General features: G+C 48.0%; 2 protein-coding genes across 2 annotated transcripts; one reads left to right on the plus strand and one right to left on the minus strand.

Moving 5' to 3' along the window:
- The first annotated feature begins 11 nt into the window (after nucleotides 1–11).
- On the plus strand, nucleotides 12–3,514 carry LOC136535560 (uncharacterized). Its single transcript, XM_066527851.1, has 5 exons — nucleotides 12–169; nucleotides 1,905–2,126; nucleotides 2,472–2,647; nucleotides 2,741–3,032; nucleotides 3,170–3,514. The coding sequence occupies exons 1-5, from the start codon at nucleotides 12–14 to the stop codon at nucleotides 3,225–3,227; spliced, it is 906 nt and encodes a 301-aa protein (XP_066383948.1). The 3' UTR covers nucleotides 3,228–3,514.
- Nucleotides 3,515–4,204: 690 nt separating this feature from the next.
- Nucleotides 4,205–7,307, minus strand: LOC136540444 (endo-1,4-beta-xylanase 5-like). The gene is made up of 4 exons (XM_066532452.1): nucleotides 7,266–7,307; nucleotides 5,899–6,121; nucleotides 5,630–5,793; nucleotides 4,205–5,520 (listed from the first exon to the last, which is right to left on the minus strand). The coding sequence occupies exons 1-4, from the start codon at nucleotides 7,305–7,307 to the stop codon at nucleotides 4,288–4,290; spliced, it is 1,662 nt and encodes a 553-aa protein (XP_066388549.1). The 3' UTR covers nucleotides 4,205–4,287.
- Nucleotides 7,308–16,830: the final 9,523 nt, after the last annotated feature.

Genomic DNA, 16,830 nt, shown 5'->3' on the forward strand with positions numbered 1-16,830 from the left:
ATACTAGTCAAATGAACTCGTTTGACCCCGCCTCGAAACCTCGTGTCACCTCCTGCTCCGCTGCTCGTTCTCTCTTGCGGCGGCCGGGGATGAACGCGTGCGCAAAGGCGGCGGGGGAGAGGCTGCCGCTGGTCTGTGCTCCGTCAGCCAGGCGGCCTCTCGCTCGGAGGTATTATTATCTCTCTCTGTCTATCTCTGGTCATTTCTCCTCCTCTTGCTCCCTAATCGTTCGATGCCCTCGTTGCATAATTTTGATATGCTTATTAGGCATTATCAGTTATTTAAATACGTATATAGAATAGAAACAAAGGATTGACATGTAGGAGTGTACATCTAGCATGAGTTGTTCTGCTAGTGCGCATAAGCATGCCATTGCTCAGTACCGGAGCCAGAGAATTGTGCCACCGGGGTCAGGCACTGGGCTCTGCAGTTCTAACACAATATTTTTTTCCGTTTGCTTAGAAGAGTGATTTGATTGTTTCACAGTTGAAATTGGAAAGTTCGTCGGGGTGAGTTGACCCTGACAATTACACATATACCTCCGGCACTGCCACAAATTGACGCGTTAGTATCGTTACTGGGTCGCCTAACTTTATTTAACAGTTAAATTACTCTATGGTATGTTTTCATGCTCCTTTGTTTCACAGTTGCGTTCCCTCCCAACTACCTGGATACAAATCATGTGATGACAAGTGTTTCTTTTGTATTCGATCATCACTGTATCTGTAAAGTAAAAATGCCCACCAGTAGCAGCTAGCGCCATCCCTGAGATTTTGGTGGCCTGGGGCAAAGCCAAGGTGGAGGCCCTAAGACAAATATTTTTTTTATTATTGCGATTCCAGATTAAACTTTTAGCACATTGCACGAGCATGAACTATTGTTAGGGAACTAAAATTTCTTATTTTTTAATAAATAAAAGATATTTCATCGAGATGTTTTCAAATCCAGTCCATTATTCTTCAAGAAATATTGTTAGTGTTAGATTCCAAAGGCAAAAGAAAGAAAGAAAATTCTTAATAAGTCTAGAATTCAGAATCGTTTTGACAGAATATGTGTATTAATTCATTTGTGTTTCCTTTATTTTCCCACATCCAGATAAATGCTTTATACACATGTTACTTACCACATATTAATGATATAAGAGATGAAAGCAAGGAACAAATTCACATGAATTTGATGTTTTGGAACACACTGAAGTATATATTAGAGCCTGTCTTGAGTACACATTTGAGTTTTTAGTGGTAACAGAGTCTAGGCTAGACAAAATTTCAGCAGAGAGCTATGAATGGATATCATGAATCATGATATGTGAAGCTTATAAGCATTAAGCTATGAGGGGGGCTAGTGCTGGAACGCAAAAGGCTGCACCATGGTCAAAGGTGTATATAAACAAAACATCAAGATTGCTGTGCTTGTATTTTATATAAGTAAACAAGTAATACTAGCTTGCCTATCTCAGGTCCCCTTGTCATCTGGTCCCAGGCCAGTGGCCGCGCTTCCCCTGCTGTTGCGCTGGGGCACCTGGGCCTGGTAGTACCTTTATTCTGATTGAGCTTGATGTTACCCCATGTTACTGACTTCATATCATTAGTATAGATTGGGTCTGCTAATTGATATTCTGTGTATTCTTTAGTCATGAGAAAATTGGGATCTTAGGTTTCTTGGTTTGCCAGTGAACTGCAGACACAAACAGTACTGAGAAAATTGTGGGCATGATGAACTTCATCCTCAGTTTCCAAATTATGTCACGTATTGCTACTGGAATAAAGTATTCCATGAAAATTATTTGCTTGAGAATTATGTTTTTCATGGAGATTCTTTTTTTGTGCACCGGAGAACTATTTGTTTCTTTTATCGGCATTACTACATGGCATAATGACATGATGACACATTTCTTTGTTCAGCTTTGTTAAGGTAAGCAGATTACCCTCTCAATATGAGACGAAGTCTCAAGTATCCTGCTCAGTTAGGGTGTCAGAAAACACAGCTCACAGAATAGACGCCACAGCAGAAAACATTTTCCCAGCAATGAAAGATCATGTCTTGAAAGCATCTGATGCAATCAACAGAGGAGAAGTGATTGCGGTGCCTACTGATACCATATACGGGTTTGCGTGTGATGCCTGGTCAGTGTTTTCTTCCCCCTAGTGCCATAGGAACTTTAATGCATATATGACTTGCCCCATATTAGGACACAATACAGTTATACAGCAATATTAAGTTCTTTCGTAATAATTGCAGGATCAAGTAATGAGGAATCTGTCTGTACCCATAAAATAAGTGAGAGGAAACATACACAGATATTTCATATATCTCTTTTAGTTACTTTTTTATTCTGCTTTAACCCCCAGCTAGAAATTAGTACTGATTCATCCTTTGAAGAAGAGAATTTCATTTAGGAGTTTCTTTGGCCGTGTTTCATTTTTTGTATTCTTTATTGGTTTGGTTTCTTAAAACACTCTTCATGACAGCTCTGCCGGAGCAGTTAATCGTATTTATGAGATCAAAGGGCGCATACAAACACGGCCTCTGGCAATTTGTGTTGCTGATGTCTCAGACATATCACGGTTTGCTTTAGGGGACCACTTTCCATATGGCTTGCTTAATAGTCTGCTTCCTGGGCCTGTCACTGTTGTTCTAAAACGAGGTGCAGTTACCACACTGTGTTTCTTAGTTTTATGTAACATCTATCTTAAGCAAGCTGAGGCATTGATCATACTATTCATTTGTTTACATTTAGGTGAAAACAGCATATTAGAGAGATCACTTAATCCTGGCTTGGATAGCATTGGAGTTCGTGTGCCTGATCTGGATTTCATACGATCCATTGCTCGTGGTGCTGGAAGTGCACTTGCACTTACCAGCGCCAACTTAAGCGGACAGCCTAGTAGTGTCAGTGTCAAAGATTTCGAGGGTTTATGGCCACATTGTTCATATGTCTTTGATGGTGGAGTACTTCCTTCTGGGCGTGCTGGTTCAACAATTGTTGATCTAATAACACCAAGAGTTTACAAGATATTGAGAGATGGAAGGTAAGCGGTACTAGTCATATCAATTCCTCAAAACTTTGATGAAATGCTCTCATCAAATTGGGCTATGGAAGCATGAAATTGTTTCTACCACAATGTTTAGAAAAAAATAATCTTTGACACCAAGTGCAAAATTGCAGCTCAAGGAAGGAAACAGCGGCAGTGCTTGGCAAGTTCGGCTTTGTTGAAGCTTTGTGACGACTCTGTGCTTTAAGAAAGTTAGCACGATCAAAGAGTTGCTTTCTTATCCACAGTATCTCGTTTAACTAGTGATGTATCAGAGCTTTTGTTGCTGTTTGTGCTTTTCTTTTACACCTTCAAACTTATTGTTGTATTGCGAATGCGATGTTGAGTAGAATAGCAGAGTTCACATTATTTAAGCTGTGTAGAGTGTGACATGGGCTTGTCTTGTAGCAAATGAAACAACTCAGTTGGGGACTTTGGATGTGCTGTGGACGAAAATATGGCATTTTTTCATGCCTGTTCTTCACCCATGATTTTTCTTGTTAGCTTCTAGATGGCATCAACTCGTTGGTTACATGACTTAATAAAACTAACAGAGGTCATAATCGTGAGTTGAGATGATGGCATCTCAAAGAATAAACTCTCTCTGTGGAATTACCTTAGGGATAATTAGGAATATTTTTTTTAACTTTTGTTGGGGTGCTACTTTTCTTTTCTTTTGTCGCTAATCATTCTAGCTAATTACGGTTGAAAAAATAATTGCTCTGATGGAGATCTTTGCAATAGAACACAAAGTGTTCTACCAAATGCCGTTGTTTGTGGTTTTCAGTGATGTAGATTTGTTTTCATGCAAATGAAGCGACCAGGCTGGGAACTCTTTATGTTTTGTGCACACGACAGAAATGTAAGAGAATCGGAGTTTTTGCTCGAGTCTCATTTCAGTGAAAAGAAATGCATTATAAGAAAAAATAGCATCAGAATGGCGACAGGGGCAGTTAACGTTTACCTGAAGCCAGAGCCAAAGGGGGGATAAGCTTTTTTTTAAAAAAAACGGAAAGGGATGAAGCTGAAGCATGGAACGTTTTACTTTGGAATCTTGGAGAGCAGGATTAAAAATGTTCTTTTCCTTTGCCTTCCGTAGTTCCGTTGCAATTTTCCAAGGTGAAAACTGATACACACGAATGACTAAGCTTCTAAGCTTTCACAGTTCTGACACAACAGCAGGTAATAATCCAGAGCCTGACTGAAATCTTACATTACACCTAGCAACTGAAGAATAATCCGGCTGATCTATCTAGACCTGCATGTCAATGAAGTAGTGCTCACTCCCTGGGCCCAGCTCCACCTTGACGCTCCGGGAGATGGAGCTGTTGAGCGCCGGGTGGCTGACGGTGACCTTGTACTCGCCGTGGACGAGCTCGGCCTCGAAGTAGCCCTGCGCGTCCGTGGCGCCGGCCCGCGGTGTCGCCCGCCACTCGGCGATGAGGCGGTCCACGACGTCCCCCTGCGGCAGGTTCTTGAAGTTGTTGTCGGTGAGGCACATGACGTAGCACCCCTCCGGTCGCCACGCCGACCAGATGACGATCCCCTGTACCGCCGGGTGCGCGTACGCCTCCCGCAGCACCTCCTCCAGGTGCTGCACCTGCGACGGGCCTGGGGCGACGTCAACCTCGGTGAGCCAGACGGGGATGCCGGCCTGGGCGAGGGTGTCGAGGGCGGCGCGCATGTACGGAATGTTGGGGTTGGTGAAGTGGCCCTCGAGGCCGATGGCCATGCCGGCGCCGTTCTCCGGGTAGGCGGCGATGATCTGCTGCAGGCGCTGCAGGTACCTGGCAGGCAGCGCGGCCATGTCGCCCGGCTGCTCCAGCGTGTTGAACTCGTTCATGAACATGAGCGCGGAGCCGGCGTCCAGCAGGCGCGCGGCGGCGTAGAAGGCGGTGGACGCGTCCCAGCCGAAGCAGCCCTCGTAGAAGTTGAAGTGCAGGTTCTCGTTGACCACGTCCCAGCCGATGACCTGGCCGGCGTAGCGCGACACGACGGAGCGGATCCGCCGCGACGCCGCCGCCAGCAGCTGCGGGTAGGGCAGCGACTGCACCCACCCGGGCTGCTGGCTCGGCTGGTCCCACAACACGTTGTGGCCGCGCACGGCGATGCCGTTGGACTTGGCGAACGCCATCATGGCGTCCGGGACCGTGTAGTCCTCGCGCCCGGGCGACGGCTCCGTGCTGTACCACTTCATCTCATTCTCGAAGGTGGCCACCGCGAACCGGGACGCGAACCACGTCTGGTACGCCGAGTTGGTGAGGATGTACCGGCTCATGGCCGCGCCCAGCGGGAAGTTGGTCCGGACCGCGTCCAGGGACACCGCCGCGCCCTCCAGCGGCTTCCCGGCGGAGTCCGTCGCCTGAAGCCTCACCGTCTTCTTGCGCGCCGCGACCACGGACTGGGCGCGGTGCGCCATCCACTCGTCCTTGGAGAAGGGCTTCAGCGACACGCTGTCCACACACAGGTCCACCGTAGCGTTGCTCTGCACGTACGGACGCACAATCATCTCCATCGGTCTCACTCGCTCTCACATCACATCGTATAAAATTTGCGAAGCCAACCAATTAATGAACCTTATTACTGATTCCTACCTCGAAGTAGAGCTCGGCCGGACCCGAAGCCGCGGCGGTGAGGCCGCCCTTGAGCATGGACCAGCACCCGGCCTTGGCGACGACGCCGCCGGCGTGGACGAAGTCATCGACGGTCTTGACGACGGCCCGCACGTCGGCGCTTGCGTCGCTGACCTGCAACCACGCTGTAACCAGCCGGGCGACGGAGCTGATCAGTCGCAATCCCGAAAGAAATCGCAAATCACACGTGACGAGGCCGATCTATCGATCGATCCATCCTTATATCGTACCGGAGAGGGTGTAGTGCGTGTCGCCCTGCAGGTACACCTTCTGGCTGACGCTCTGGTACGCCCGCGTCCGGTTGAGCGCGACGGCGAACCCGTTGCCCGCCGCCGACGTGCTCTCCGCGATGCTGCCGTAGCCGAAGGTGGACCAGCCCCGGAGGCCCGCGCTGAAGTCGGCGTTGCGGAGGATGCCGCCGCCGTACTGCGGCTCCAGCGGCTCCGGTAAGCACTGCAGCACGCGGCCATCAATAGTTTTAATTTTCCCGTTAAATTTTAATCGATCAAGGCCTTGTTTAGATTGTGGTTAGAAATCAGTATTTGATACTGTAGCATTTTCGTTTGTATTTGACAATTATTGTCCAATCATGATCAAACTAGGCTCAAAAGATTTGTCTCGTAATTTACAATCAAACTGTGTAATTAGTTATTTTTTTTATCTACATTTAATACTCTATGCATGTGTCTAAAGATTTGATGTGATGGAGAGAGAGTGAAAAAACTTGCAATCTAAACAAGGCCCAATTTGAATTTGGCGGACGCAGCTGCAAGTTTCCCATCGGAATCCTTAACCAAGGCATGTTCCTTTGATCTTGGCAATAAGCAGATGCTTTGCTTTGTTGTGTATAATAACTAGAAGCATGCATGCGTGTACCTGAGATTATCAGACAATCGATCGCTCTAACGATGGTTTAGTAGCTTACCTGTGCAGCATGCCACGTGGACCAAACTAATTTAGTCTTTTTTGATGAGTGGAGTCTAAAATGCTAGCTAGATGACGTATGCGTTTTTTGTCGAGCTTGGCGTGGCTTCTATGACACGTAAACACACACACACACTCGACGTCGACGGACACAGCTACGCCGCCGGCGCGCTGTCGTGCATGGCGCTGAAAAGCATATAATGTACGTACGGGAAAATTAACATAGGGGACGATGGGAATTCCATCTTATCTTATGAGTAGTAGAAGCTCACAACGGGAACGAATTGCGTGCGGTGGATTATCGTGCGGCCCGTGACAAAGGCAGCCAATTGGAAATGAGCCCTTGTTTAGTTCGCGAAAAGTTAAAAATTTGGTTACTGTAGCAATTTTGTTTTTATTTAACAATTAGTGTTTAATCATGGACTAATTAGACTCAAAACGTTCCTCTCGTAATTTCTAATCAAACTGTGTAATTAGTTTTTTTTTCGTCTACATTTAATGCTCCATGCACATATCGCAAGATTCGATGTGAGGTACTGTAGCATTTTTCACGAAAACTTTTCGCGAACTAAACCACATGCCGGCCGGTGAAGCTTCTGCCGGACGAATGGGCAGCTGAAACTGCGAAAGCAATACTGACACATCACACATGCACACAGGAGCAGGGACTTGCCTCGATGCTTGCAGAGTAATCGTATGGAAGAGATTTCACCATGCAGCCTGCAGACGGATCGGAGAAGCAGCAGCAATGTCAGTTACAGGCCAAGTTTCTCAGAGAATGCAATGGCAGGGCAGTGAGGCATCATGAACCAGAGGCTTCTAGGAGTACCCTACCTTGCAGGAGAGCAATCCATCCGAGCCAGACGGCCAGTTTATCCATCAGACCGTTAACTTTGGGCATCCTGTCGCGGAAGGTACTCAATCGATCTGCAGCAAAGCAACCATGAACAACGGGACTGTGTGTCTAGGCAATGACGACATGCGTGGTAGTTCTACAGAGCAACAGAGCTCTAGCAATGGACAATGGTGCAGGTGTAGGTGCAGCAGCAGTACCCTGCGTTCAGAAGCCAAGGTGGTTGTTGTGCTCAGGCGATGAAGGCGTGGAAGAAGAAGACGGCGGAACCAGCGAGCCTGTTAGCTACTCCGAGGTTGTTGTGCCTGTGCTGTGCTCAGGTGAAGAGAGTGCAGTTCGAGACCACGGAATGACACGACCTTTGCCTGGCCTCCCCATTTATAGGCGACGGCGGGCGGGACGGGCGGCGAACACCCCTGCGAGCAGCCGTGGGATATCCGTTGGTAGTTGCTTGCCGGCCGCGGTCACCTACGCCCACGGGAGAGCTTCCCGCGAGGGCCAGCCAAAGAGTGAGTGCCCGCCCGGGCTTTGACTTTCGCCGCGGCACGCACACACTTGCCGCCGTCCGTCCTCTACATATTCTACTCGCAACTGTGGTGGCCGTGGCTAGGCCTGAGAGTGTTTGGTATCCGTATCCCCTGCAACTGCACGCAAGGTGGCCCGGCCGGCACGCACGAACGGCCTTCTCGTCTGTGCATTGGTTCACTGCAACGGCCACGCGTTCTCAGCGACTGAACTTCTCCTGGCCGGAGCCATCGGTTCTCAGCGACTGAACTTCACCTGGAGGCAGCCATTGCATGCATGGTTCTCATCAGCGACTGAACTTCTCCTAGTAAACGGTTCGGTGTACCTAATCTTCTGGTTCTGTTGAAGGCCATGCATTTGGGAATTGGGAGGGACGATGCTGATACTGTCTTTAGTGATCTGCAGTGCTTGAACAACCGACGTCAGATTTAGAGAATTGATTGGCAGAATCGTTGTGTGTACGGTGTACCAGAGCCGGCTGTGCAGTGGCTCATTGTTGGATGCATGCGTGTGAACCAGAGTCGGCTTTGGCAACTGGCAGCTCAAAGGGCCCAAGGATTTCATGTCAAGTTTCTTTTTTTTCTTTATATATATTTTTGTATGTATGAGAAAAAAAATAGAGTTAAATGCACCATCAACTTGCGCTTTAGTTTCACTTAGGTCCATCACCTCTGAAAGTGTATTTTTGGATCCATAATCTTTGTTAGTGACGCATTCCTAGCTCATATCCTATTTGTTTCAATTTTTTAATCGACGTGGCACCTTGGGGACGCCGCACACACACATGCATGTGCATGCATCCGGAGCTGGAACACCGCCGCGGCCGGGAACTCCCCGTGAACGCGTTCCCGTTGAGGTTGAGTGACGCCTGTGTGGCTGCAGCAGCAGCTCGCCCGCGCCCATAGTCGTCCGTGCTCCACGCGCCGTCCAAGACCTACGTCTGGGTCCCCAACCGCGCCGCGCCCATCACCGACCGCGCCGCTCCGCTGCAGCTCACGGCCAACGACATCTCCATCGAGGACCCCAATGGCACCACCATTTGGTCCACGCCGCCGTTCGAGACTCCCGTGGCTGCTCTCCGGCTCGACGACCACGGCAACCTCGCGCCCATGCATGGCCTGCGCTTGGCCACAGCCGGCCTCGGCCTGACCACGGAGCTCGCCGTGAAGGCGTTCGGGCGAGGGACGCCGCGCCGGAGCATGAGCCAGAACAGCGCGAGCGCCTGCTCGGACGAGGGTGCGCGCGAGGGAGAGGAGAGGGTCATAGAGCTGCTGGTGGAGGCTGGGGAAACACTGCTCGGCGGTAGTAGGGCGAGCGAGAGCGCTGCGAGAGCGAGGGAGGCCAGAGGAAGCGAGCGTGAGTGAGGAGGGTGCTGGTCTCTGTATTCACGCACATGGGGGCGAGGTGGCAAGCGAGGGCAGCACAGAGGAGCCACGCGGCGTCGCTCTCCTGCTTGTGGTCGGCCACGACGCCATTCGTTTCTCAATCCTGAAGGAAGTAACCAATACTACCGTAAAAATACACGGAAACATCAATCTTTGTCCCCTCTTAACTCCGAATCCGTTTAGTTTTGGCACAAGAGGTAGTAACAAATATTGTAGAGCTACGCGAGATCTCCAACTTTTCTTAAAGTGCCAAAGTCTAATTCGGTCTGGTTGGAGAGATACAAGGTTCCAAAGTGGGGTTCACGCAGCTGACTCGTTCGCCTCGGACGCTGGCCGGCCTCGCTCTCGACCGCTAGCTGGCTTGGCCATCGCGTCGCGTGGCCATGTCGTCGTCGAAGCGGTGGACGTCCGCCTCCGGCACGGAGCTGCCAAACCAGCCACAACAACATCCCCCGTCGCCGTCTCGATCGCTCGCACGCTCTGGCCATCCTCCTCCACCGGCAACAAGAGTGGCAAGAGCAAGGCCCCGCCTGCACCGCAGTCTCCCTTGTACTCTGCGCCACCGCCGTCGCCGTCCACGTCCGTGGCCACGCTCGCGGACCACCTCGTCAGAGATGACGCGCCACGGGCTCTCTCCCGACAGCGCAGCTGCACCGAGCTCCCGCGCTTCGCCGACGCGGACGCGGAGGCCAGGAAGATCGGGAAGCCGTCGGGGACGAAGGGCGACACCAGCCTCGCCACCTGCTCGTCGCTCTTCGGTGGGTAGCTATCGATGCAGTCGGCCCAGGCGCCCTTGTCGGCCATGTCGCCGGTGACCTCCCAGACACAGCTATTGCACTTGAACCCCGACCCGAAGGTGACCATGAGCACCTTGTCCCCGACCTTGAGCCGCCCCTTGGCCTCCATGTACGACAGCACGTACCAGACGCTGCTCGTGGACGTGTTCCCCTACCTATGCGAAGCGGGCGAGCTCCCTGACGGGGAGGATGTGCTGCGCGAGGCGCGTCATGTCGGCGACGAAGGCTGGGACGGTGACCTTGGGGAGCGACTTGCTGAGGCCGATGCCGACGAGGCCGTCGCCGTCCTCGCGCTGCACGATGGCCGAGTGCGCGTCGGCGGCGACGGCGACGGTGGTGCGCTCCACGATGCGGCGACGGTGGTAGGGCGAGGTCCTCGATGGAGATGCCGTTGGCCGTGAGCTGCAGCGGAGCGGCGCAGTCGGTGATGGGCGCGGCGCGGTTGGCGACCCAGACGTAGGTCTTGGACGGCGCGTGGAGCACGGACGGCTGTGAGCGCGGGCAAGCTGCTGCTGCGGCCACACAGGCGTCGCTCAACCTCAGCGGGAATGTGTTCGCGGGGGAGTTCCTGGCCGCGGCGGTGTTCCGGCTCCGGATGCATGCACATGCATGCGTGCGTGCGCGCGTCCCCGAGGTGCCACGTCGGTTAAAAAATTAAAACAAATAGGGTATGGGCTAGGAATGCGCCACTAACAAAGATTATACATCCAAAAACCCACTTTCAGAGTTGATGGACCTAAGTAAAACTAGAGCACCACCCATGCATTTAACTAAAAAAAATACACACATGTGGTACACCAGGGATTCGGAACAGATCCTGGTTCCTCCACCATGCGATGGCCGTATATACCAAAGTCGAAGCTGAACCCCACAAACTTCTCTTTACCTGTGGCCTGTGCACGGGCGATCGCCCAAAACTTCTCTAATTTGCCAAAGAGGAAAGAACCGCCATCAACATTTGAATGTTGGGGGTCATATTCAGGATCGGCCCGCAGTTTTAACTTATACGACTAGCTTTTCGCTCGTGCAAGAGAACTCGTGACTCGTGACCATAGATGGCATCAAACTGCCTGGGGGCGTAAACCGTAAAAGGACAAAGAATGTAACACTGATGAGTGCAGTGCAGGCGTGCAGCGAAGAAATGAGGGTCCTACTGAGGCCTGTCCATCGCCACTTACCGTTCCTTGGAGGGCAAATAAGTGAAAAAAGGTGAATATTCTTCATCTCTTTGCCTACCTTGCTTGGGTAAACATACATGCCAAACTTGATGCTCAGTTGAAAAATGAAACAAACAGTACTTGATGTGACTATGTAATATCTATTTTTATTTTAGTTTAACTTTTTGTCCACTTTCAAATCAATCTCTAGAAAGAGTGTCATTCAGAAGATATGAAAACAGATGCTGTGTGACACGGTGGACGCGTCATACTGACGAAAACGTAGACTAGGAAGTTCAGAGCTGGGCAGTTAGTGGCTCCTGCATGCTGCCCAGTGTATATGCTCTTCATATATAACAGTATCTTTCCTCAGCAACAGTCAAGAGCATCCTCAAGTCCAAAATAACATGTATCTTTTCCAGTTCATATGAATAAACAGGGATGACCTTTTACCATAAGAATAAACAGGGATGACCTTTTATCACAAAATGGTATACACGTACGCAACATATACAGGGATGACCTTTTTACCATAAGAATAAACAGAGGTGACACCGCCTACCTCAAGTCCTCAAGATGCTAAAGGATGGCTCCTGGCTTTTTTTTTTTACACAGAATATAGCTTCCAAGTAGGAAAACATGTCACCATCTATCCAGATGATATGATGGCAACCCCACCTCACCAACGAGGCGCCACTCACCGTAGATTCATTGGCTCACAGAATTGGAATACTCTCAAGTCACAAGAACGTTGTATATAGTGTAACTTAGCCGGGAAGCGGCCAGCAATGCGCAACCAACGGAACGTGCAGGGGAGTAGGGGGCGAGCAGGAGCTTACAGCGGGAACCTTCCCCCTTGCATGGATCGAGCAGGAGCAACCAACGCCGGCGCAGGATGGAGACGGCAGTGTCCTATGCTTGGCTCTCTTCTCCATGAGGAATGAAAATGTTAAACGCATCTTTCTACCAAACAGACTATTCATCCTTGTTTAGGAATCCAAATGTAGTACGCTGATTTCGTTCGATAATAGCGTTTGTACTGTATCGGCACTTGCACAGTTGGACCAGACATGCTTGTTCCTGTTGCAATTCCTAGTTGCTCTTTTTGCAGGAATTTTAGCTAGGTTGCGCTTTTGATGCTTGCAACAAGACAATTTTATACTACAGAGTAACAAGCGGCAATGAAACCAAAGAATGAGAATAAACTGATTCCGTACGTATTGTTATTGCAGATATGCAGCATTGAAATTTGGCACAGTTGGACCAGATATGCAGCATTAGAACGGCTGGTTGCAGATTGAAATTTGGCAGGTGGAGAAACACCAGGAGACTAAACTGATTCCGTACGTATTGTTATTGCAGGCGGCAGCGGGTGGATACGACCCGTTGAAGTGCAAAATTCCATGTGGTAACACAGATTGAAACGAGGATTTCAACTGTGAGTAAAATGGGAAAAGTGAAATTACAGTATTATCAAGCGGCAAGGATCTAGAGTAAGCAAACCAGAAACTCTAATCACAGTTTCTGCTACATGCCGATTAGCCCAACAAGTTCGCTGAAGAGTGTCACGAAATCATTTTATGCTTTGCTTAAGTGCCAGGTAAGTATCTTACAAGCATCAATGCCATCGAGAGAGTTACTGACCAAACTGTCTATGCCAAACTAAGCCCAATGAAACCAAAGAATGAGAATAAGTAGTCATATTATTGAGTATAATTCACTATTGTATGTTTGATGTAGCAAAATGTTTCAGCAGTACCAAACACAATAAGTTAAAAAATTTAACTCTCTAACCACAAAGAATCAGCAACCTATGTACACCTAAGGCAGTATTACAGGAAGCAGTGTTACATACAGGGCCAATGCCCAAGGGGTATCAAAAGTGCTGCTAACCAAATGGGCGATGAATGGCCAACTAGTCATGCATACATCCTGCAACATCGGAAGCAGGGCTAAGAGAGTAGTCTGCTTGCAACCAAGCTTCTCCAAAAAGCATTGTCCTGGTTTCAATAAGCAAACTGTAGTGGAAAAACAAAGGTCCATCATGAGCTAAATGTTTTTCTTTTCTTTTTAGTATCATGCATGTAAATTAGGAACTCATTACTAAAGAATTTTTCAGTTGTACAGTGCTAGGCCTTAGATAAGTGGAGAGTGACATTAATAAAAAATTCGGAAATGGCAATATCTATACACGATTTAAAATGAATGCAAATGGCAAAGTACTGATTTCTTTCTAAAAAAAGAACAAATGAAAAAATTGATTTTCAGATAACAAAATAGCTATCTAAGACTGATGTTGAGTCTACAAACTATCAGAGCCAACTGTGTAGCAACATTGTCTATATTCACAAACTATCAGAGTTAATTATCTCCAGTAAGGCAGTAAAAATAACTACATGTCTCCATCTCAAAATAAAATAAAGTAAAATACTACATGTCCCATATAGTCATGGTAGTAACTACTGTTACACACAGGAGTAACAGCAGATCAATACCTGCGCTGGTTTTGCCATTTAGTGCTGACCACCGAGCTTCTGGATCTCCAAATAACAATCTATTTTCAATGAACCGAGAAAATTGGTCAATCGCAGCTGCTGCTACTGACGTTGAGTTTGATTGCCATGGTTACAGCAAATTGGGAAGTTGACTTTTTTTTGCAAGGTTTGACCTGTATGATTCTTGAAGATCAAGTGCAGCAGCTACAAAGGCAAAGAAATCAGTAATGTTAGATAGATATGAACTGAAAGCAACATTAGAAATTTAGAATGGATGCAAAGAAACATTAATTGAACAAAAATTTCAGATCAGTCCATGGTTGTTACCTGCATGAATAAGTGTTTCATTGAGAAGCTATCGAACTCTTTTACTGATTACTTCAGCCACCCTCTTATGAAGATCTTCTTTAGCATGTTTACCATTTTTTAATTTACCACTTATTCTCATTATATGCATGTATCATCTTTGGAAGGAAGCCAGATACAGTACCATTCCTTTGTTGATCAGCATAGCGGAGAACACAGAAAAGTGGTCCAACACCAATTCCATCTTTTCCCACCACACTCTATTTGTCAAGCAATCATATGCAAATTCATGGTCTGGCTCATTTCTCTATTCACTGTTTTCCCACTCAGGACATACCATCCATGCCTTGAACTCATCCTGCCTATCAAAAAAACTCTGCAAGCACAAGAACACTGTGCCAAATCTAGTGGCATTCCACTGGATCAGCTCTCCACCAATCATCTCACTCATCATAGCATGAAATCTGTTATTGTTATAGAAGAAATTACTTATGCGCTTTGCACTCTTCACTACATGCTCAACCTCATTAAATCGCCCTATGTCCTTCAGCATCAAATTTATAGCATGTGCAGCACATGGCTGCCATGTAATATGTTGATGCTTAGCAATGAGCATTTTGCATGCTCTCTTGTAATTGGAACCATTATCCATCACAATTTGAATGATACACTTGGAACCAATCTCATCCTCAACAACCTTACTAATACAACCATAAATGAATTCTGCATTTTGGACCTCACCAGTTGCATTCACGGTCTTGTGAAAGAACATGTGGCCATCACAAAAGATCATAAAGTTAATAATACACATCATGCTAGTGCTTGTCCATGAATCACACATGGGGGTAACTCCAAATCGATCCCAATCTTCCCTAAAAGACTCCATGTGAGCTTTCAAGTCATTAAAATTATGTTCTACCAATGGACCATCTATTTCTTTTCCTTTTGGGATAAGCGCTTCCCCAAGTTGTTGACTCAATTTAACTGCCGATTGAAAGTAGGGGCAGTCAGCTTTCCTTCCAGGAATATCATTGGCATGGAAAAACTTAGACCAAGCAAGCTTAAGCTTGGAATCCCAACTAAGCATAATGTCAATTCGAGGCTGTGATGGTGCCTTACTACGTGCCAAGTCTATATTAAAGGGAGCTTTTGATGAACTTGGGTTCTGGTAGAAACTGTGAAGCGAGCTTTGTCTACTGGAGGCAGCAGCCCACTGCCAATGCCACTTGCCTTGCCTAAGGTAGCAGACCTACTCCTCCCACTGCTGCTTTGCCTAGATTTGAAACCCCAGTACTAGTGGCACTTCCCATGTGAAACAGAGGGCTGCCACTTGACCCACCTAGACTGGCTGCCTGACAAATACCACTACCACTTGCCCTACTATTAGGAGTTAAGCCAATATCCATTAGTGACTCTTGCACTGCCATCTCATTCTCATAGACTCATACTGTGACTCTTCGTCAAGGCTAGCCAAAGCGGTTCTGTAATCATGCTCCATGAGTGCCTTCTCAAGACAAGTTTCCCTAACATCCCTCTTCTTTTGCTTTGCTAATGCTACTTGTTTCAGCAATATGTTCTTAACATTAGGTGGCACATGGGAACATGACTTCACATTACCGGGTAATCCACACAAATGCTGCGTTAGGCAGGTCCACCCCCCACTTTGCTGGCCTACAGAACAGTAGCCACACTTGAAGCCATTTTTACCGCACGGTGTCCCATGGCTCCATGTATCCTCAATTGCTCCTTTCAATTGTATCTGCCTCCCTAAAAAAACAGCGTGATCCATCGTTAGAGCAGAACAATTCAAATGGATGAAACATGAAACAAAAATAAAGTAGGTATTTTGTTACACAAACAGACCTCCAGTAGTAACCACATATGTGTTAGATGACCCACAGGCCACACTGGACGGCTCGCCGCTGCTTTCAGCTACAGCTTTCCCTTTCCCCTTGCCACTGCCATGGAATGCCATCTCTCCTAGGATTTGTCTGCCAATTAGGTTTGAAACATGCTGTATCAAAATTCCCAAAATGAATTTCATATTATACAAGAGTAGTCATTCTGTACAAAAATGTGGGTTGATACACGCTTCCAGTTAAGTCTACTAGTCTCTAATCCAGCAAGTTGAACAAATAAAAGAAACTATTTTGTACTCAAACAACGTCCTAGAATGATTCAGCACTAATTATTCAGCTAGCAAACCACCACTGCACTTCTCTACCATCTATCATCTATTGCTGGCAAGAAAGTTTCCTTAAGTAGAAAAGAGAAAACATACCAAACACTAGAGTGCTGAACTGCTGAAGGCGTGAAGCCATACACCCGTACGTCGCGCTGCACCCACTGAATACGCGTCCGGCCGTGTGTGCTGAAAGTGAAGCTGTTGGAGAGTATGGAGACATACGTTGCGCTCCACCAACGCAGAATGGGCTGGCGCAGACAAGCGACGGGCTACAGGGCAACATCTCAACGCTGGGACGCAGGGACCGGCAGCGGAGACATTCCCCATGAAGCTCGCCAGAGACCTGCCTGAGTTCTATCAGGAAACGAAGCCAGAGAAGTTGGTGGGGGCTCGTGGCTATGGCGGCGGCGCCACCATGAGCATGGCTGTAGCCAGTGAGAGGGGAAAGATTGGAAAATGAATTGGATTTCTAGGGTTTTGGTGGGCTGGGAGTGTGGCAGAACCGTCCGAAATAATACGCTTTCGGAGGCGCTCG

Source organism: Miscanthus floridulus, chromosome 2, assembly GCF_019320115.1.
Source record: "Miscanthus floridulus cultivar M001 chromosome 2, ASM1932011v1, whole genome shotgun sequence".
NCBI lineage: Eukaryota > Viridiplantae > Streptophyta > Magnoliopsida > Poales > Poaceae > Miscanthus > Miscanthus floridulus.

Excerpts from the sequence above, each read along its gene's own strand:
- LOC136540444 (XM_066532452.1), bottom strand. The coding sequence starts at position 7,307 with ATGGTGAAATCTCTTCCATACGATTACTCTGCAAGCATCGAG. Across the intron at positions 5,794-5,898 it reads CACGCACTACACCCTCTCCG|CGTGGTTGCAGGTCAGCGAC; the intron begins GTACGATATAAG and ends GGCTGGTTACAG. Across the intron at positions 5,521-5,629 it reads CGGCCGAGCTCTACTTCGAG|AGCAACGCTACGGTGGACCT; the intron begins GTAGGAATCAGT and ends CCGTACGTGCAG.
- LOC136535560 (XM_066527851.1), top strand. The coding sequence starts at position 12 with ATGAACTCGTTTGACCCCGCCTCGAAACCTCGTGTCACCTCCTGCTCC. Across the intron at positions 170-1,904 it reads AGGCGGCCTCTCGCTCGGAG|CTTTGTTAAGGTAAGCAGAT; the intron begins GTATTATTATCT and ends TTCTTTGTTCAG. Across the intron at positions 2,648-2,740 it reads CACTGTTGTTCTAAAACGAG|GTGAAAACAGCATATTAGAG; the intron begins GTGCAGTTACCA and ends GTTTACATTTAG.